This window comes from Miniopterus natalensis, chromosome 12 (genome assembly GCF_054644295.1).
Source record: "Miniopterus natalensis isolate mMinNat1 chromosome 12, mMinNat1.hap1, whole genome shotgun sequence".
NCBI classification, from domain to species: Eukaryota; Metazoa; Chordata; class Mammalia; order Chiroptera; family Miniopteridae; genus Miniopterus; species Miniopterus natalensis.
This window is the reverse complement of record NC_142092.1, coordinates 70,414,655-70,436,027: the sequence shown is the minus strand read 5'-3', so window position 1 is coordinate 70,436,027 and position 21,373 is coordinate 70,414,655. Positions and strand designations below refer to the sequence as shown.

The following is a 21,373-nucleotide window of genomic DNA, read 5'->3' as shown; positions in this document are numbered from 1 at the left end:
ATTTCGGGGGGTTCGAACGGGCTTCTCGTTGGTCAGCACGGTTGAATTTTTTTTTTTTTTTTAATATATCTTTATTGATTTCAGAGAGAGGAAAGGAGAGGGAGAGAGATAGAAACATCAATGATGAGAGAGTCATTGATTGGCTGCAGCCCCAACCCGGGCATGTGCCCTGACTGGGAACCAAACCCTGATCGCCTGGATCCCAGGTCAACGCTCAACCGCTGAGCCACCCCCGGCCGGGCAGGTTGAATTTTTTGACAACACTCACGGGGGCATTTTGAAAAAGTCGGGTGGTTGTTTTGAACAAACCTAGAATCGCTGCCTGCGTGTTGCTCAGGTGGTGAAAAGTAAACTGAAAATCACTAAAAACATCAGAAAGCTCTCTGTCCATCATGCGCTGATGGGGTGGCGCGGACCACAGGGCCGGGAGCTGGAGGGGACCCCGAGGGCGGGGCGGGGGCAGGGGAGGCGCCGTTTGGGGGCTCTGGGGGAGGCGATGCACGGTGGGGGTTGCTCCAGGTCTCGCAGGATGAGCAGGATTTTAACAGGCAGGTGCAGAGGCACATACGGTGTGGGGTGCAGGGGACATGAGGGCACCCCTTCCGCATCCACACACACCTACCCCCCAAACACACGCACACAGAGGCATAAAGCAGGTGCTGGGGGTGGGGCCTCACAGGAGATGCGACCCGGAGGGCAGGTGAGGCCAGCCTGCTGGGGGCCGCGGAGCTCGACGTGGCCGGTGGCATGAAGCCACCGAAGTTTCGAAGCTGGAATTCGAGCTCAGGGTGAATGGTGACGCGGCCCCCAGCATCCTGCTAGGCACAGGCTACGTGAGCGGAGGGTCTCAGCTCAGGGATGGCTCAGACCACAGTGGCCCCTGTGCAGGATTCTGGGGACAGTTTTCATCAAGTTCTCAGGTGCCAGTGGTGGCTTCTGAGCAGGTCAATGAAAACCATGGTTGGGGTTCCAGAAACCACACAGCCCCCTCCAGCCGGACTCCCTGTCTCCACCCCACAGAAGGCACCCTGCTTGAGAGGCCCCCAGAGGAGCTTCCACCGCCCTCTGGTTTGGGGCTGGAGATGTTCTCCCACCCGAAGGGCCGGTGGGGGCGGGGGACTGCTTTGGGAGGCTGGGAAGGGGGCCAGCCAGGCCCCAGGACACGCCATCCCCCCGCCTGGCCTCCTGGAGCAGGGCCCATGCTGAGAATGGCGTCTGACCCTGTGTTCCAGGCGGGGCTGGGGCAGTGTCCTCAGGACACAGCTGTGCCCAGCTGTTCTCTGAATGACACTGGAAAATTTCCCCTCTCCCCGGCAGCTCTGCTGACCAAAGGCCACAGGTGTGGGCCCTTTCGGGGACCCACGACCCTTGGGGTAACAGGATGAGACCGAGACCTTCTTGGCTTGCAGAGTTGTAGGCAAAGTGGTGGCTTCCTGAGCAACCCCCCCCCCCCCCCACAGGCACACCGGGGCTGAGAGGTTTGTCTGCAGCCAATGGACTAGCTCGTAACTCCCTCATCGGGACCACCAGGGTCACTGGCAGCGAGAAGCCAGACTGCTACTGTCACTGTGGATGTCCGGGAATCCGCATGGCTTAGGCCCAGAACTCTCCACTCAGTCCTGTTGGAGCATTTGCAAGGAGGGGAAACAGCCTGTGTCCACACGTCAGCTCGGCCATGGACCTTGGGCAAATCACGGAAGTTCTCTGTGCCTCGGTCCCCTGGTTTAGTGGGCTCACTCCTGCCACTGCACTGAGAGGAGAGGTCCCGGCTTGAGACCCAGCCCGAATAGGCAGGGCGGGCCCAGGCCCCCTGCAAGGAAGAGCCTGTGCGGGTTCCTCCCTGCGCCTCCGTGGAGAAGGGCTCCGTAGCTACGCTCCGAGCACTCCTGCGACTGCTCCCACTGGAATGCAAGCTCCAAGGGTGGCGATGTCATGTCTCATTCACTACAGGATCTCCAGTGTCGCAGACAGGGCCTGGCATATAGAAGTCAATAAAGGTTGGATGAATGAGTGAATGAATTCACTTGTCACTGACTCAGTTGTTGAGAATGGCAGTGACGGCCCTGGCAGTTTTGCTCAGTGGTTAGAGCGTCGGCCTGCAAACTGAAGGGTCCCAGATTCGATTCCAGCCAAGGCCATGCACCTGGGTTGCAGCCTCGATCCAGGGTGCATGTGAGAGGCCACCAATCAATGTGTCTCTTTCACATCGATGTTTCTCTCTCTCTCTCCCTCTTCCACTCTCTCTGAAAAGCAATGAAAAAAATATCCTCAGGTGAGAATTAAATAAAAAAAAGGCAGCGGTTAAGTGCATAGATCCCGGAGCCAGGCTGTCCAGGTTCTGACATTTGTATCTGTGATATACTGGCTGTGTCACCTGCAGTGAGTTATTCAATGTCCTTGTGCCTCAGTTTCTTCATCTATAAAGTAAGGGTACAAGGTTTCTGTTCCTATTGATATGGGTAATTGAGAACCTGCACAGACCCTCCCGCTAAAAGCAGCTCCAGTTCTGGGTAGAATAAAAGGTGCCCGTCTTGAATGCTGTCTTGAGCCGGCTGGGAGTGCGGAGTCCTCAGGCCAGGATGGGGAAAAGGGGACCCGGAGGGGAACGTGGCGCATCCAAGCTGGCTTGGCTTTGAGGTGAGGGGATCTGGTTGCTGAGCCACCCCTGAAACAGGAAGCTGAGTTTGTTGTTTGTGAAGTTGGGGAGGCCACTGTTGTAAGGCACAGACCTTGGGGAGCCAGCTGTCCCCGACGCTATGGGCTGGATTTAAAGCTGGCTCTGGTATTTACTAGTTGCGATGGCCAAAGGACAATCTGTCTTCTCTTTTTGAATATGGAGAATAAAAACTTTTCAATTCTCATAGGTAAACTAGAGCATCATTTTTATTTATTTTAATTTTTTTGGCTCCTTCGGGTCCAGAGGAAGACAAAGCACAGAGCCTGGGCATGTTGGAGGTCCAACAGAAGACCACCTCCATGAATCTGGGATTCCCAAGGGCTTCACCTCACCATCAAGGCCAACCAGAAAATCCATCGGCCCGCTGGGCATTGCATGAACACTGCACATTTCAAGCCCCGGTGCTGAGGTGAGGAGGAACAGTTTTCTAAGGATCCATCATTATAAGCTGTCCCACATGGTGTGAAGCCTTGATTCACTCCCTCAGTTACCCCTAAGCCACAGACAGGGGATTTCAGTTTAAAGGATTCTCAGACTGGGAGTGCCCCTGTCTTGCTCTCAGGCCTCAGAAATTTTCTACTAAGTCCCACGGCAAATGTGCAGTTCAGAGCAAACATTCCACTAAATACACAAGGGAACAAGGCATCGTGAGTGAAAGCAACAGAACAATGGACAGTAGGATTGGATGAGCAAAATATTCAGATATTAGAAATATAAGGCCCAGAAAATAGAACAAATGTATTTTATAGAAGAAACAAAAGAGACTTGAGTACATTAACAGAGAACAAGCGTACTCCTAGAAATCACACACACACACACACACACACACACAATACTTGAATTGAAAATCAAAGGATAATTTAATAACAGCTTAGACACAACTAAAGAGGGAATTAGTAAACTGAAGACCGAGGCAAAAGAAATTAAGAAATTGCACTAGTGAGAGATAAAGACCTGGGAAATATGAAAAAACATGCCAGACAGAGTGAGAAGGTGAACATATTGCTAACTGGAGTTTCGGAAAAAATATATATGGAGAGAATGGGGTCGGGGGCAGTATTTGAAGGGGCTTAAGGCTGAAACTGTTCCAGATCTAACGAAAGAAAGCCACCCACCAATATAAGAAGCCTAATGAATCTCAAGCAAGATTTAAAAAAGAAAAGGAATCCATACCTAGTTAAAAATGCCGAACACCACAGAAGGCTTGAAAAAGAGCCAGAGAGAAAAACCTAGCTGACCGTCAGAGGCAGTTACGCAGAGAGCCCGCTTTTCAGCAGCCGCAACAGGAACTCAACAAAAGAGAAATAATGTCATCAAAATGCTGATAGCAAAGGACTGTCCGGCTAGAATTCAAAATCCAGCAAAAAGGGGCTAAATAAAGACAGTGATGGGCAAATAAAAATCAAGACAATGTTCCACAAACAATTCATGCCTGAGGACGCTTTAAAGGAGACAGTTGAGGCAGAAGGAAATTAACCCCCAGAGGGGACAGTGGGAATGGAACTAGGCATGAAAAAATAAAAAAGATTGTTACCCATGTAGGCAAATTGATACAAACAGAGTGATAAAATGTCATGTATACCTTGCAAAAAATACAAGGTGTAATGGCCTTCAAGTTAGGTGGGGAGTAATTGGAATTGCGTGGGTCTAAAGGTTCTTGTGATGGTCCAGAGGAAGGTAAAAGTATTAATTTAGTATAGACTTTGATAAGCAACCACTAAGGGAATAGAAGAGTATATAAATTCTAAGCCAACAGAGAGGAAAGTAGAATTTAAAAACTCATAATCCAAAAGAAGGCAGGAAAGGAGAGAAAAAGAAACACAGAAAAGACAAAATAAGATGGTAGAAATCAGTCCAACTATATTGGCAACTACAGTATACAGACACTAACACAATGTTAGTTAAAGGCTAATAGTGTCAGGCCAGATAGACAGGACAGAACCCAGCCATAGCTCTTTTTAAGAAACGTAGTATCTAACACATAAAGGCACCAAAAGACAGAAAGGAAAAGTTAATGCAAATACTAAGCCAGAGAAAGTTCCCGAAACTATATTCACATCAGAAAAATATCCTTTAAGTCAACAAAGAACTACTGGGAAATAATTCATTGCTTAAAGATCAAAAGGTCTGATTTATTGGAAAGATGTAACTGTTCCTCCTTTGTGCCCTAGTAAGAGCACCTCAAGATCCAGGGAGCAAAATTTGGCAGAATTACGTGCAATAGCAACGCCACCATTCGAGTGGAAGATTTAAAAAAATGTTTACAGAAGTGTAATTTACACACCATAAATTCACCCCTATTAATTTCGATGGGCCTCTGTAATTTACATTGTTATGAAACCCTCATTCCAATACAGTTTTAAGATGGTTTGCATCACCCCAAGTGTCCTCTCTGCCTGTTTGTAGCCAGTCCCTGCACCCCAGGCCCCAGCCCCCGCCCCAGGCAGCCAGCCACCAACCTGCTTCTGTCTCTCCAAGTGTTACCACCTTCTAGAAACTGGATGATTCTATTTCTAGAAAATGGGGTTCGAGCCATCCTAGCGGGTTCGAGGTGGTAGCTCGCTGCCGTTTGCCTTTCCCTGGAGACTGATGGTGACGCCCACATTGTCTCGTGGGCCTACTGACCGCTCGCAGGTCCTTGGCGAAGTGTGGAAATCTTTTGCTCATTTTTTTCTTGAGTAGTTTCTCTTCTTATCATTGAGTTTTGAAAGTTTATTTATATGTTCTGGATATGTATATTCACACACACACACACACACACATATAGTGCAAATATTTCCTCCCAGTTTGTTTCTTGTCTTTTTGTATTTTCTTAATGATGTCCTTTGAAGAGCAAAAGTTTTATATTTTGATGGTCTATTGTAGGGGTGGGGAACCTTTTTTCTGCCAGAGACCATTTGGATATTTATAACATCATTCGAGGGCCATACAGAATTATCAACTTAAAAATTAGCTATGAAAAAAGCTCCTAGATTTATTAAATTTCGAGTCCAGCCTGCGGGTGCTTTGGCAGGGCCAGACTAAATGATTTCGTGGGCCTGTATGTGGTCTGCGGGCTGGACGTTTCCCACCCCTGGGCTAGTGTATGAATTATTTTTCTTTGATGGATCACACTTTTGCTGGCGTAGCTAAGAAATCTTTGTCTCATCCAGAGTCACAAAGATGCTCTCTTGTGTTCTGCTTTCCGGCTTTTTGAGTTAACCTGGGAGTACAGTGTGAGGTTTTGGAGGCTGCTCTTTCCCGAGTGGGAGGTTTCATTACCCCTCTCTCCGTAGTTAACAGCGATTACTTAGAAAGGCTATCACGGCTTTAAGCAACGAGACCAACGGGCTTGATTTGAGGGACTCGGGCGGCTCATGAAGAGCAAACCTGCTTTGCGGACTCCCACGGGGCAGAAAGCAAATCTCAACTCACTTGGAAAGTGACTGACCCCGGGACCAGTTAGAAACCAGGAACAGGGATCGCTTAAAAACCCTTATCTGCAATGGAGAAAGAAGACACTGCTATGGAAATCAAAGTGAGGCAGCCCAGCGCCTGTCCCAGGAGGTGATGATGGGCCCCGAGCCAGGGCCCACGGAGCAGTGCGCAGAAGCGTCCGGAGGCACGGGGCCTTCACAACCCTCATCTGACCCACGCTCTGCCTTACTTGCCGGCGGCCGCCTGCCTGGTCACTCATGCCCCTGGGCAGCGAGAGGGTCAGCGCTGCGCTGCTGGAGCCACAAACCCAGCAGCCACGTCCCCTGAGTGGCACAACAGACACAGCACCAGGGGCTTGGATGGCCCACAGTGGACTTGTCTCTGTGCCTTTGGAAAGCAGGACACGAGGGGCCATGAGGGGCCATGAGGGGCCATGAGTGGCAGAGCACAGCGCACAGGACTAGGAAGCCCCAGCCAAACGGGGCCAAGTCTCAGCTCCCTCTGTGCAGGATCTCAGGCTCACCCACACTTCATCGATCCTCAGTTTTCCCACCTGTGTAATGGGGCAGCCAGGATGGCCACGATGAGTTGGGGTGAGCACGTGGCCACAGGTGTGAGAGCCCCTTCAGGCTGTGAAATCTGTCACGGGGGTGATCATGACGATTCGTAGGACATGGGCGTCTTGAGGCCCATAGGAGACGAGCAGGAGTTTTCAGGAGAAATGAACCAGCCCTCACTGGCCTCTGAGGGCACCTTCTGTCCCCTCATCTTGGATTCTGTCATGATAGGACTTCTGGAACTGGCTGGAGGCCTCTGCCCTCCTCCCCCACCCCTGGAAGTCAGGGCTGTTGGTCTGAGGCCCGCAGCTTCCCGGAGTCCCAGCCGGCAGCAGGCGCTTATCAGCTGCTGCTTTGAGGCCTGTTGCTGCGGTGGAGGGGGGGGCAGGGGCTCTGCCAAACATCTTCCAGATGTGGCCGCAGCTACCCGATAGCCTGGCTCTGACTGGGGCCCTCAGCCTGCCGCCTCCTGTTAGCCGAGCTGTTAGGAAAACAAAACCCAATGAAGGCATGAAAGGCCTAAGTTCTCAGAAGGGAGAGAAGGGAGCAACGGGGCTGGACACGCAGTTCCTAGGACCTCACCTCTTCCTTCCCTGTGGCCTTCAGGGCAGAGAGTCAGGCCTACCCATCATGGCCCTGAACCTGGGGTGGTCACAGCCATCTGCTGGCTGCCTCCTGGGTGGAGATCTCAGCTTTCCAGGCTAATGGGGCTCCCTGAGGGCTGGACAGAGCTGTCATCATCTGCTTCCCCACAGTGTGAGTGGGTGGGTGATACAGAATTCGTGCTCTCACCCTGTATGAGACAGCTGCTTGACAATATGGCACTGGTTTGCTTGTGGGATGGAGGGTCCCATGCACCTCTGCTGGCCTTCCTGAGCCAACACAGCTTCTCTGCACTGGGGCCCATGGGTGAGGTGCTATTGTAAGACTGGGGAAGTGCACGCCCCCATTCTTTTGGTATTGTTTCTGTAAATGACACTCTGACTAATACGCAGCTTGAAGATCAACAGCACGTCTGTAACAGAATCCTAGGAACTAACTCTGACCTTCAGTCTGTGAGATCTGCTGACTTTCAACTGTAAAACCAGGGTGATGAAGACCAGGATGGTGCACACCAGACCATCACTTGACCAGTTTCAAGGTCCTTATCAGAATGGACTGTGCTGGCCTGCACTTGGAGAACTTTTCAACACCCCCTTTTATTTCTTTGTTGTGCTTTCTCTCTCCCTCCTTATAAAAGCCTCTGCCTGCACTGAGGTGCTAAGATGGGCTTTCCAACAAGAGTCACCCATTTCTCAGGTGTCCAGCACTTGAATAAACCACTTTCCTTTTTCACTAGCATCTGTGCCACGAATTTGGCTTTCCTGTTGGCAGGCAGTTGAATCTTGCTTCCGGTTACACTGTCACCTCCATTGTCTCATCGAATGGCCTCAGCAGGATAAGCAGAGGTCCCTACTTCTGGAGGTGTAGGGAGCTGAAGGCTGTCCAAGGTTGCACAGCCCTGGGGAGTGGGCACTCCAGAGCCAGCCCCTCTATCCTGCTCCTGGTGCACAGATCAGCAAGAGGTCAAGACTAAAGCTTCTGAGGTCACTGACTAGCCAGTGGGCTTTTTAAAGAGTGACGAGCCTGCCCTTACCAAGACATCCATTTGTTCTGTGAGCTTGGGGAGCACAGTGCAGATTGGGATGGCCCAGCCAGTGCTGAGCTTTCTGACTGCAGAGGGTGTCAAAAGTCTCCTGGCCCCGCTGGGCATGAAGTTGGCGTGTATGAAGCTTGCTACCCTCTGGGTGAACCTGTCCCTGTTTCTCCCACTCTGCAAAGCATTCAGGGGAGCAAGGGACCAAAGAAACTGGGGTGACCTTGACTTTATACTATTTTACAAAACTAGTCAGCCGTTCCAAAGCTTTGGGCTGTGACCACTGGTGACAGTTTACCTCAACACCCCTCCCTGGTACGCTGGGGACCGAGGCTGAGATCCGCTGGGCTGCTGTATCTCTGGGTGCCACCTGGCCACCACTCTTTGTACCACGCGGGAGCCCAAGGGCTGGCGAGAGTCTGCCAGCCAGCCTTGTCTATGCCACAGCCCATTCTCTCTCAGTGTCACCCTCTCTCCTCATGCTCCTTCCCTCTGCCCCCTCCTGGTTCATTGTCCCTCCTGCAGGTAGCATCCTCTGGTCTCTTTCGTGAATTTTGCCCACCTTGTTAGGCTTCTGCAGGCTCACATGGTTCAGTCTGCTTTGCTTTTCTAGTTTTAGTCTCAAACCTGCCTCTACCAGGCAGCCTTCTTTGCTTAATTCCTTAGTCTGTAACAAACACTTGGTTTAAGCATTTTGCAAATGGGGGTATTTGGTGCCATAGCTGGGGTGAATATCCCCTGGTGGTGAGGACCCTTCTGCGACATTCTAGAAACTTGCTTGCTTGCCCATGACCACCGATCATGAAAATAATAATGATGCTATTTTTAAAAAATGCCATTTATAAAAACATGGTGTCAAGTGCTTTGTATGCAATTTTCTTATTTAACCTTGGTAACACGCATGTGAGGTGGGCACTATTGCAAACGGGGAAACTGAGGCTGAGAAAACTGGGAGAACTCAGGGAGCTTGCCTATAGCCCTAAAGGAAAAACTGAGCCCTAAGCCTGCCTGGCTCCCAGGTCTGTTTCTGCACCTGGAGACCTGACCCTCCACCCCCTGGCCCTGGCCTCCTGCTCCCTTGTCTGCCTTTTTCACTCTCCCAAGAACTTTCCAGTCTAGCCTCCCTCTGGTTTAATTCACCCTAATGGGCCTGAGGCTGCTGTTCCCAGTCAAAGGTGAGGAAACCGGGGGGAAGATGCAGGCCCTGGGGGCCCCAAGCAGTGAGGGGGCAGCCAGGACGGCAGCCAGGTCCCCACAGGGCAGGTGACCCACTGTGGCTGGCCCTGTTGCTCACCTAGCTTTGTTAACCAGCTAATCAGCTAACCAGCGAGCCAGACTCACGCCCCCGGGGCTTCCTGCCGACGTCTTGCCCACATACCTGGCCCCGCTTTCCCGGGCTCCTCCCGCCAAGGCCCTGTGGCTGCAGCGCCCAGCCCAGCGCTCCCCTAACTACAATAGCAGCTCCAGCGCCGTATGAGGTGGATGGGGAGCTGTAAAGCCTTTTTAAAAGGGGCAATAAAAGTTTTGGGTTTCAGATGGTCTTACTGGAGAAGAGAGTAACAGACAGGAAATTTCAGTAGCAGACAAAGGCCACAGCGCAGACTGCCCTCAGACGAAAACACCTCCGCTGTGCAAACGGAGGCCGTCCTGGCGGGGGCCCAGGGCTCCCCCTGCCATGCCAACCTCACCCTGGCTGGGTGGGGGAGGCGGAGGGGCCGCTACAATAGACTGTTTTGTCTAGTTGTTGTAAATGTTTATAATACTTCTCCGTTTGGGCTGCCGGAGGTGTGCGGCGCCCTCCCCCCGCCGGGCTCCGAGCCTGTGTGCGGGAGGGGGTGTGTGCTGGGCACGGGCACATGTGTGGCCAGGCCAGGGCATTGGTGGATTCTGCTCCTTGCTCTGCAGGCCCAGGGACCCTATTGCAGGGCCTGTGTGTCCCCCTTCCCTGGTTCAGACAAGATCCACGGGTGAGGCCACCATCCTGTGCCTCCTTCCCCTTCCTGTGTCCCCGGAGTAAGGCCACCACCAGAACTGGGCCCAGCAGCACCTCCGCCTGGGTCACTTCGTTTAACCCAGGGTCCCCAACCCACATGTCCAGGGAACAGCCCATCCATTTGTTTCCTGCAGCTGTGATGGCTCAGGCGGTGGCCACCGGCCACTGGTGGGGCTGCCCGATGGAATACAGGACGCCGGAGCCATTACATTTCAGGTGCACAGTGATCACTTTGTGGTGTGTCTCAGGCAAGGTTCCCCAAGTATGACACCAGCTTAGGCAAAAACGTGATCTGTTGTTTATCTGAAGTTCAAAGCAACTAGGCATTCTATAATGTATCTGCAACCCTACACGTGTAGCTATTTAAATCTAAATTGGTTAAAAGCAACGCACGTGTAAAGACTCAGCTCCTCCGTTGCACCAGCCACGTTTCCGATGCTCCGGAGCCACGCACAGAGTGGCCGCAGCACTGGATGCCCGAGCACCTTCGTCTCGGTCACAGCCGGCGCTCAGCGCGGCCCTGCTCTGGGCTCTGGAAACGCCGAGGACAGCGTTTCGGGCGCTCACGCACGGAAACCCCAGGACTCAGGGGTCCCCAGGCCCCCATCAAGCCTGGGTGGAGGGAGATCCGATTGTCAGGAGCGTAAGGTGGGTCAGGATGGCTCAGGAGCCCTTCCTGGCACCAGGTGCCGTGCATCTCAGATTCCAGGGACACAAAGACCCCAGGGCGGGATGACACTGGGATTCAGAGGTGTTTCGGTCTGAAGGCCGTGACACTTCTTCCTGGTTGGCCTTGAGGTATCGAGGTGGCCATTCTGGGTGGCCTCCTCCTTTTCTGGTCCCTCTCCCAGGCACTCCCCTCCTGGCCCTCGGGTAGAGCCCCCACGAAGTCAAAGTGGTCCTTTGAGCCAGACGAACATGCTTTTGGGATGACTGGCCAGGCCCTGGGCACGGCCACCAACTCAGTGGCCAGTGGCCAGGGGAAGGGGGCCAGCTGCCTACATGCTGACCCTCAGTGTCCTCATCTGCAAAGTGGGCTCAGGGGCCCACCCTGGGCCTCTCCGAGGGGTCCCTGTAGGGGCCAGACCTGCCCGGGAGGGGAGGGGCCGGCCTGGAGGCGAGAGGCGGCCGGGCTGAGGGCTGGAGCGCGCCTCCTAATTGTCCATGACTTACAGACTTGGCTGGGCTCCCAGACAGCCTCATAAATCAGCACGGCCACAGTGAGCAGCCTGTTAGCGCGGCCCTTACGCGCTTGGCAGGGCCCTCACCGCCTCCCTGCTTGGGAGCATCCCGCTGCTTCCAACTTTCCATGCGCTGCCACAGAGGTGGGAGCCGGGCGTGCTCACTGGGGTGGGGGGGCGGCAAGGGGGCGGTGGGGGAGGGAGGGGATAGGGCAGAGGGAGTTGGGGGGAGGTGATGGGCACCTTGCAGATGCCTGTTTACGGAGTAATGTCCCCTGGTTACCCCACAGGGCCCCAGAGTCTCCCCTTTGCTTACAGCCCGGTGCTGTGATCTGTGAGTGTCCCCCGGCCAGAGGGGAAGACTCTGTGGTGCACTGTCTCTTCATGGTGTGTGCATGTGCGTGTACATGTGTGCACACCCCCCAATCAGACCTGCAGCCAATGGGAGCAGCACCTGCCCCTCTCTTCCTCCTGGGAGGAGGGGATGGAGAGAGGCCCCTGCCGTGTCCTGTGCCTTCGGCCCTATGATGGGGACAGGCCTGGGTGGATGGCCCTGAAGCTGTGGAGCCCCAGCTTCCTCAGCTGGAAAATGAGCTTGGTGAGGGTCCTAAGCGCCGAGCATGGGCAGCCCTGTCATTTACAGACCATGGGGACAGAAAGGTGCTGAGCCAGTGCCAGGCTGTGGGTGTCTAGGGCCCGAGACACAGGACCTCTGGGTGGTCAGGGAGCTGACAGACGTGGGGGGGGTGGGGGCTGGCCAAGGGGCCATACTGTCCCCAGGCCCAGGTGCTGAAGCCAGCTCTCTCCCGGCCCCCTAAGGCATGAGAGAGGTGACTTTTGGACAAATAGCGGGCCGTCCCCCGCGGTGGGATGGATGTGGGTAACTGCACGGTCTGGAAACACAAACAGGCCCCAGACAGGTGTAGGCAACTTCCTGCCTGACAGATGTGCCTGGATCATTCGGGAAGTCGGGGTGGGCTGAACCACGGGGAGGCTCAGGTTTGTGAGGTGATGTCTGGGAGGCCAGCTCCCGCCACCCCCCGGGGCCCGGTGCAGACAGGCTCCGGACCGGAGCAGGCTGACCTCCCCTCGAGCCCAGCTGTGGGCTGCCACCAGCCTCTGCTCAAGGTCCCCGCACCCAGACCCGCCTTCCCACGCTGAGGAGCCCAGGCAGGGCTGGAAGCAGGGCAGAGGGCTCAGAGGACAGAAATGGGCACTCGCTGGGGCTCCCAGTCAGGTCAATAAATCGAGGTGCTTCTTATTGGTTATTGTCATCAAAACACTTGATTTAGGGACCCAGCTGGAGGGATGGCCATGGGGCAGGCAGGCTGAGGCCAGGACAGAACTGGCCCAGGGTGATCACCCAGCTGGCCCCGGCTGCCTAAATGGGCATGCTCAGAACCCGGGGACATAGGACAGAAGTGGTGACACCAGTTTCCTGGAGCAAACAGATGGCGTGGGGAGGACCCGAGACCCTGCGATGGGCAGAACCGCTCTGCGGCTGGGACGGCGCTGGGCCTCCTGGGGGGAGAGGGACGGGAGGTGGAGAGCCCAGGCGGCTCCAGGCTCCCGCACACGGTCAGCCATGCCCGAGCCTAGGAGCAGGGGGACACTTCTTTTTTTCCCAGCACGGTGCTTAGCACCCAATAGAAACTTAGTAAGTGGGTTTTCAGGAAGCCCTTGGCAAAGAGGTGCTTCCCGAGTCCCTGGGACCTTCAGAAAATTAGGACAGAGTTTCTTCTGGACACTCCGGGCTGGGGGAGGACAGGAGAGTGCGCCAGGCACCAGATGGGGCCGGAGGGGACCTAGAGGCAGGGTGGGGGTGCAGTCAGATACAGGCACAGCACAGGGTGGAGCAATCCAGCTTGGCCGGGGGTCCCGGGCTTCCCGCCTTCTTGTTGACCTTGGGCAGCAGCAGGATGAAGGACATGGCCAGGGCGCAGTGGTAGAAGCTGTGGACATAGGTGTAATCCCAATCCTGCGGGGAGGGCGGTGTCAGTCTGTGGCTTCAACCCTGTCTCCGAAGCTCATCTCCTCTCCAAGCCCCCTTCCCTGCATGTTCGGTGCCTCCACTGTGTGCCTGGCACCTGCCACTGACATAGGCTCCTCCCTGACCCCTCACTTGTCCTTGGGAGTCTGGCTTCCCCTCACTGTCCAGCCAAAGTGGTCTCCCCTGAGGGTCCGAGCCATTTGCTGGGCCTCTGACAAGGAAGCTGAGGCTCTTCTCTCTCCCGCTCTCTCCCCCACCCCTCAGCCCCACCCCTGCCTCCTCCCTCTCTCTCCCCCACCCCTCGCTCCCTCCAGCTGTGGGCTCCAGCCCCAGGCCCCTTCTGGGCTATGCATCTCATCTCAGAGGCAGGTTCTCTGCACGTTGCCAGTGTTGCCAGGGATGTGGGAGGCGCCCGACACCTGCCTGGGAGGGTTTGGCCCTGTAAAGTGGGCTCTTGCGGACCCACCACTCTCCCCACCCCCTGCCCCTCCACCAGGGTACCTCAAAGAAGAAGCGCAGCATCAGGGCCAGGGCCCCAAAGCAGAGGCCGGGGCCTATCTGCTGGGTGTAGACACTCTTGTCGGGGTACAGGCCCTTCCGCTCCTTCATCTGCTGCAGCTGCGGGGACAGTGGCAACCGGAAAGCTCTTAGGTCACAGTGTCCGTTCAGGAGTGGGAGCCCCGAACCCAAGGGAGAGCTGGCCCTGGGCACTCACACCCCGTCATCCTCAGGCAGGAGATGGGGCTCAGGGAGACACCCTGACATGCATGCGGTGCCCACTGTCATCCAGCCAGTCCTGCACCTGCCAGAGGTCATGCCCTGTCCTGACCCTGTGCAGCCCCTGTCACACACTTCTGCTCAAGAAGGGATGAGCGTCCGAGAGAAGAATGCCCCCTCCTTCCTGGAAACAACTGTCCTTGAAAATCCAAAATAAACTCCACGTTAAATGGCCTAGAAAACACAAGTTGAGCCCCAGATGTAGGGAGCCAGGCAGCCCTCTCAGTTCCCGTGGCCAGACCCACAGCCTGAGGGCCGTGGAAGTCCCTGTGGCACTTAGTGGGGACACCAGCAAGTGACTGCTCTTCTGGCTGATTCACATGCAGCCCAGATTCCGAGCTGGCCAAGAGCTATGGGAGGCGCAGCCCTCCAGGCCAGAACAAGGAGCCTTTATCCTGCTTCCTGCTGGGGTGAGCGCATTGTCAGAGCCCAGAGCTCTCTGTTTATGCATTCCAGCATGTTCCCTAACCGGTCCTTCCTCAGTCCAGACAAGTCGGACCCAGCACACTTCCTCTCCACTCACAGCCGCTTCGCTTCGAGGGCCTCCTGGGTCAGCCCGGGGCCAGCTGCACTTCCCCAAGAGGGAGCGGGGAGACCCTCCTGCTGCTGCAAAAGTCAAGGCCTGGCCTTGGGCCCTTCTGCGGGACTTCTTGTTAACTTGCTGGTCCCTCCCGTGCTTGCTTTCTTCATGAACCAAAATAAAGCTTCAACTCCTGGGGGTGCAGAGGAGCAGGTATGTTTGGAAAGCTCGCCATCAAAACTTTATTTACCCTCCTGAGTCTGTAAAATGGGCCTGCACCACCTGCCCAGCCCGAGCCTCTTCCCTGAGTGCTACCCTACTGTATCCCAGGCCTGGGTTCTGCTCCCTGCCAGGCTCAGCCCCTTCCCTGCTCTGGGGACCCAGGAACGGCCCCGGGCCCATCCTGCCGCAGCAGTGTCCCTCTTTAGCTTGGGCTGGTCTGAGTGGGTTTTGGTCCTTGCAGCTAGGAGGGCCCTGGAATGACAGAGGGTACAGGGAGGCCTGGGGACCATGTGTAAAGGGCCTCGTGGGTGTCAGGCCTCTGGGTGCCAGTGAAAGACCATCAGTGTTGGACACTCCTGCTCAGGCCACCTCAGTACTCACGAGCAGGTCCATCTCCCTGTCAGCCTCACACTACACCCTCCCTTCTCATTAGAGCCAAGCCGAATGCCATCTCCTCCAGGAAGCCCTCAGGTCATCCTCAATGATGTTGCATCTCCAAAGCAGCCGTTCTCTTCACGAATAAGTAGCCCCCACTTGTTGAGCACGTTAGGAGCCAGTTCTGTGCCCATTTTTAAGGTGTGTTATCTTTGAACCAACCCTATGAGGTGGGTACCGGACTGTTACTGGAATGCCCACTTTACAAATATGGAAACTGAGGCAGAGACGGTCAGTAACTGGCTTAGTTCCAGAGTTAGTGAGTTATAGACATGATACAAACCGGATCTGCGTGCCTGGGGTGCCTGAGGGTCATTTTCTATGTGTTTTAGCCGAAGCTGTGTCCAGTCTGCCTGCCCATGAGGGGAGGTAAGCGGAGGCAGTCAGGGAGGGGTCCCGTCTGTGGAGGGCCACACAGTACGCACCCACTTGGCCGCGATGATGAGGACGGCTGTGCCGATGGGGCCCGAGTACACCCCGTAGCCCCGGCGGTCGTGGTAGATCCGGACGGCAATGGTCAGGACGCCAAACATTACAAAGGTTGACCTCTTGGGTTCGTCAAAATCGGCTAGTGCTAGAGGGGCCGGGGAGAGAGATTGGGAGAGCTGAGTGGCCCCCTCGCTCCTCCGGGCCACTGCTCCCCAACCCCCAGGCACCCCTTAGGGGCCCGGGTGTGGCTGGTATCCCCGCAGCCAGCGAGACCCTGGGCCCAGCCTGGCCACGCAGAGGTCTGACTTCCAGCTGCCACTTGCCCATGGACACAGTGGCTCGGGTTATGCTGGTGGGAAGCTGCTTTAATGGACAGCTCAGCACACAGAGTCCAAGTGACACCATTCCATGGGACCACCAGGGGGAGGGCACACAGACACAGAGACCTGGGGAGCCCCGTGGAAGGGGGACTGAGCCCTGACATTGTCATGAGACAACCCTAAGTGAAAAAGAGCTGCGGAATGAGCCCATTTCCACCCAAACTGAGCTGACAGTTGTGTGTGTTTGTGTGTGAACAGGTCTCGGGGCAGGGCCTGAGCTGGGACAGGGGTTCTCCAGGAGAAGGACCTGGAGGCGGGGCGCTCTGACTCCCCCTTCCTCCAGGTGAAGTCACAACCAGCCTTTGTCGAGTGTGTCATTTTAAAAGGATGTGGGAAATGGGACCCCGTGCGTCAGAGAGCGGCGTCGGCCCTGAAGCCCAGGAGAGGGGGTTTCAGAGTGAGGGTGGGGAGCAGAGTCTGCGGGCAGGCGGGTGGGGGGGACGGGCCCTGGCGAGGCTGGGCTGCGAGGGGGCCACTCACCCATCAGCGAGACCCACATGCTGAGCGCCGTGCCGTAGACGCTGAAGTACTCCAGGGTGTCGTGGCGCACGAAGCACAGCACGGACAGGCCGGGCCCGTGGCAGGCGTGGAAGAGCTGCGGGGAAGCACAGGCGGTCAGGGCGGTGGGCGGCCCGGAGCCGTGCCCGCGGTCAGCCAGGCCACTCCCCGGCTGTGAGACCCTGGGCAAAGCCCCTTCATGGCTCCATCTGTAAAATGGGGGCACTGCTGCCCTCAGCGGGTCTGTGGCCAGGGCCTGGGTGTCACTCAGATGGAGTCTGCAGAGGTCCCCTCCACACCAGGCTCACTGAGAGCCCGTCCCTGGGCCCCCTTTCACTAACCTTTGGATGTGAGGTCAATGTGTGGTGCCAGTCTGCTCTTCAGGGCCCTGGGGGGCCTTTCCTCCCACAATTTACCCCTCTGATGACTAGGCTACCCCACAGTGGAATTTCTCAGACCTGAGTGGGCATGAGAACGCCCGGGGGCTCGTGGAGACTTAGGTTTCTGGGCATCCCTGAGGGTGCCTGACTCAGCAGGCCGGGGTTGGGTCAGAGATCTGTGTTTTATGCAGGGTTTTGGGCTGGTGCTTATGCCGCCAGTGGGGAGAACCACCGGTCTCCAGCTTTCAGCTTCTGTTCCTTTAACGTGCGGGAAGGCCCAAACACCCCGCGCACAAGCCGAACGCAGCATCCTGGGTCGCCCATCTGTCTCCCAACATTTAATTTAACAGCAGTTTTTCCTGTATGGAGTACTTTCAAAGCCGTCAACTTATTTCTAACAGAAAACAACTCTCCTTTCGTGTACACATTTCATCATTTTAAGTCATATTTAATTACATGACATAATTATTTTGACAAGTTCCATGGGCATAAACAAGCTGGGAACTGGCACAATGGACTCTTGATGGGCCCAGCTCGGCAGGAGGGAGGAGGCGGACAGGAGAGCAGCCTGTCTGGAGGCGGATGGATGGCCCAGGGCGAGCGGGAAACCTGGGGTCACCTGGTGAGTGAAGCAAGCTGGGGTCTGTCCAGAGCTCTTACTGATTGCAACTAGAAGCATTATTAGAGTTATGGTGTCCCAAACAAGGGGGAGAGAGACAGTTCTGCTCCTCTCTGTTCCTGTAGACCCATTCAGTGTTGAGCTCTGGATGCTGCACCGTTTGAAGTGATGCTGGCAAAGAAGAGGCTAGAAGACAGCAAGTGAACAGTGGACATGATTGTGTAGCTGGGGAGAGCAGCTTCAGGTGGGGTCTGATCAAGGTGCTCAGATCCCTGTGGGAGAGAGGAAGGAGGCGGACACTGCTCCCCATGGCTCTGTAGGTAGAGCCAGGCCCTATGAGCGACATGGATGCTCTCCTTCCCCACTTCTCCTTCTAGAACTATATCGGCCTCAGCCTCACCCTGGCCTCGTGTCTGCAGTCTCTGTACCCCATGCCTCTCCATTGTAGCACCGATCACAGTGTATGAAACAGACTTAATCACTGTGATATTCTGGGAAGTGTCTGTGCCCTGCCCCCATCAAGAGCAGGAATAATCTCTGTCTCATCCTGGCCGTGACCCCAGCTCCCTGCAATTGGTGCTCAGCAAGTGTCTCCCATGTAAGGGCAGGGTCAGGGAGGCAGGGTTTGGAGCAGTTGAAAGAGAGCAGGTTCCAGGAGGGGCCACCTCACCAGGCCCTTGCTTGGTTCCTCTCTGTTAGACAGGAAGGCAGGTGAGGCCTCCCTCCATCTTTGGGCGCAGCGGGCAGACCTGGCCCAGTGAGGGCACCGGCAGGGGTGGGCATGGTGGGAGAGAGCACACACAGCCTTTGCAAGCCAACCTCACAGCTCCTTGCCATGTGAGCTCAGGCGAGTGGCTGACTGCTCAGGGCCCCTTCTGTCAAATGGGGACAAGAATACCTGCTGTGTGGGGTGAGCCAGGGGACTCCGTGTGACAGAGCACACAGCGCAGTGTCCAGCATGAAAATGTCAACTGTCATGGGAGGGTCAACACAGGTGGGGCATGTGGGAGGCAGACCTTGCGATGCTGCCACGAGCGGCTCCCAGAGAAAGGGGCAGAGTGTGGCTTTGAGGCCCGAGGACATTTGTCACAGAAGGCAGCTGCCCCTGCCACTCTGGGTGGGGCAGGGTGGGGCAGGGCGGGCCTCTGAGGGTGGTGGGGAGGCAGCTGTGGGGCCAGCTCAGCCTGGGCAGGGAGGGTGGCCTGACGGTCCTGTGGTTTCCTGGGCTGGTCTATCACGGGCCTGGGCGGTGAGACCCCCGGCTCCGCCCCCTGGCCCTGAGACCCCCATATTCGCAGAGGAGCCCTGAGTCTGCTCTGTGCCTCCGTTTCTCACCTCTAATAGACTTTCTGGCCCTCACCCAAGCTGGGGCCTTGGGAGGAGCAACTGGATTGGCATCAGCAAAATGCCTTGAATAAGCCCGCAGCTCAGGAGCGTCTGGTGCTTACCGGACACGGGACTTGGCCTCTCTGGGACTCAGTTTCATTATCTGTCAAATAAGCCTGTCACAACCCCAGGCTCACGGGGCACTGAGAAGACCAAATAGGACAGTGTGCATACGGCACCCAGCAAGTCCCCACCTTGGACACTGGCTCCTAGTCAGCACCATTGTAGCTAAGGTCCCTCTCACCCAGAGGTGGAGACCCAAGCTGCAGGGAACCCGATTCCATCAAAGGATCCAGCCTGCCCTGGTCACCGCTGCCTGTGGGAGTGCCGGCCACATGAACTCCCAGCTTCTCTCCTTGCAGGCCAGCCAGGATGCAGGCGCGACACGGGGACACGAGTCGGCCAGCACACGCGTGTGCTCACAGGCCTCACCACCCAGGGCTGCGCCGCACGGCCTGACGCCCGCCCACAGAGGCCCTGCTGCTGCGGGGAGGGGGCCAGGGGCTGGCCCAGGGTGGGAGGCTTGTGCTTTCTCACGTCCGGCAGTGCCCCGCCAAGGAGTCAGGGAGCACATGCTTCTCGGGGGAGTTGGGCTGAAATGAAGGAGGGGTCCGGTGGAAGATGGCGAAGGAAGAGAGAGGGGAGCCACTTTTCGAGTCCAGCGGGGGGAGGAGGGGAGGACTCAGAGGGGAGCAGAGAGAGGGAGGCAGGAAGGCACTAAGACGTAGATAGATGACAGGTGAATAGGTGGGTGATTGATTAGGTTGGTAGCTACATAGATGATTGATCAGATAGATAGTTACTTAAGTAGAAAGACAGATGGAAGCTAGAGGGATGAGTGGAGTCAGAGACACATGGAGGGTCAGAGGAACAAAGCTAGAGGAGGCACCCAGAGATTTAGAAAGAGCAGATTCTACGGGGATGTAGTTCCAGAAAGTAAGAGACAACCAGACACGGACCAAGAGAAAGAAAGAAAAAAGATAGATGCAGAGAGAAAATCAGATGCAGGGAAAACCAGTAAGAGACCCACAGGGAGACAGGGCGGGGGGAGGCGGGCAAAGAGAGAGGGAAAGCTAAGAGGCTCATCCGGACGCGCAAGCCCCAAGAAGGAGAGATGAGCAGCCCTCGAGCAAGGCCCTCCTGAGCCGGGGCCAGCTCCAGAATTCTGGAATGAGACTCCCCCGGCCCGCTCATTCCCCACAGCCCGCTAACCCCTTCCTGGGCCTGGCTCACTCCTTCCGCCCCGCTCCACCGCCCTAATCTTATAGCTGGGACAGTGATGGAGGAGAGGAAGCTGGAGCCACAGTGGCCTTGAGTAGTTGGCCAGCGGCAAGGAAAGGGGCACCCTAAAGGGCTTGTCCTCAGTGGACTGAACCTGGCCCACGGTGGGCTTGGTCTCACACCAATCCCAGAGTGATTTTCTGGCACCAACGGGGAAACTGAGGTCCAGAGGGAAGGAGTGTCTCCCCCAACCCTCCCTCCTGGACTCTGGGCTTTTTCTTTCACCTCCAAATCACCTTTCTTCATCGGGAAATACAGGAAAGTGGCGGGAAGACAGCCCCTTTCCTCCGCCTGTGGGAGAGTGCCCCATACAGGTCCTCCCCCAGCCCAGACTCACCGCCACGAAGAACATGGTGAAGAGATAAACCATGGCCTCCATGTGGAACCGCCTCTTGGCAGCAATGCTGATGGTAGGGAGGAAGGCCAGGCTGCTGAGGGTGGGCAGGAGCAGTTTGGCCATGAGCGTCCCCATGGGCCAGGGAAGAAGGCACTGGCTAGGGAGAGGGGTGGGTGCAGGCCTCCCGGGTCCCCGGGACAGGGAAAACCAAAGGGAGGAGGGGCTCTGATGGCAGCTGTGGTTTAAATGCCCTGAAGGGAGGCGGGGATCTGAGCACACATGTCGGGCAGCACATGGAGAGGGTCCAACAGCTGAGGCATCACGTGATCAGCACTTGTCTCAGGTTTTTTTATTTTTATTTTTTGAGAGGCCAGAGCTGTTGATTCAAGGAGACCATACTGTACTTCTTTTTGGAGGCAACAACCTTGGAGGAGAAAGTCCCCATGAGTACAATCTCCAGCTTCCAGCCACTTTCCATCCCGGCTCTCTCCCCAGGGCACTAGGGAGCCCAGAATGAGAGGATCAGTGGACTTGGGCTCCCGTCACCTGTCCAGGGCAGCTAGAGGTGAGAGAACCCAAGGTTTAGCCAATTCTAAACACTGGAAGGACCTTGTAGATAAGTTTCACGTGTTACCAGCCCACATGTACTTCTTTCTTA

The 21,373-nt window shown here is 55.9% G+C and overlaps 1 protein-coding gene across 1 annotated transcript; it reads right to left on the bottom strand.

Moving 5' to 3' along the window:
• Window positions 1-12,557: 12,557 nt before the first annotated feature.
• On the bottom strand, window positions 12,558-20,850 carry MYMK (myomaker, myoblast fusion factor). The gene is made up of 5 exons (XM_016196672.2): window positions 20,716-20,850; window positions 16,695-16,809; window positions 15,831-15,979; window positions 13,953-14,069; window positions 12,558-13,439 (listed from the first exon to the last, which is right to left on the bottom strand). The coding sequence occupies exons 1-5, from the start codon at window positions 20,848-20,850 to the stop codon at window positions 13,290-13,292; spliced, it is 666 nt and encodes a 221-aa protein (XP_016052158.1). The 3' UTR covers window positions 12,558-13,289.
• Window positions 20,851-21,373: the final 523 nt, after the last annotated feature.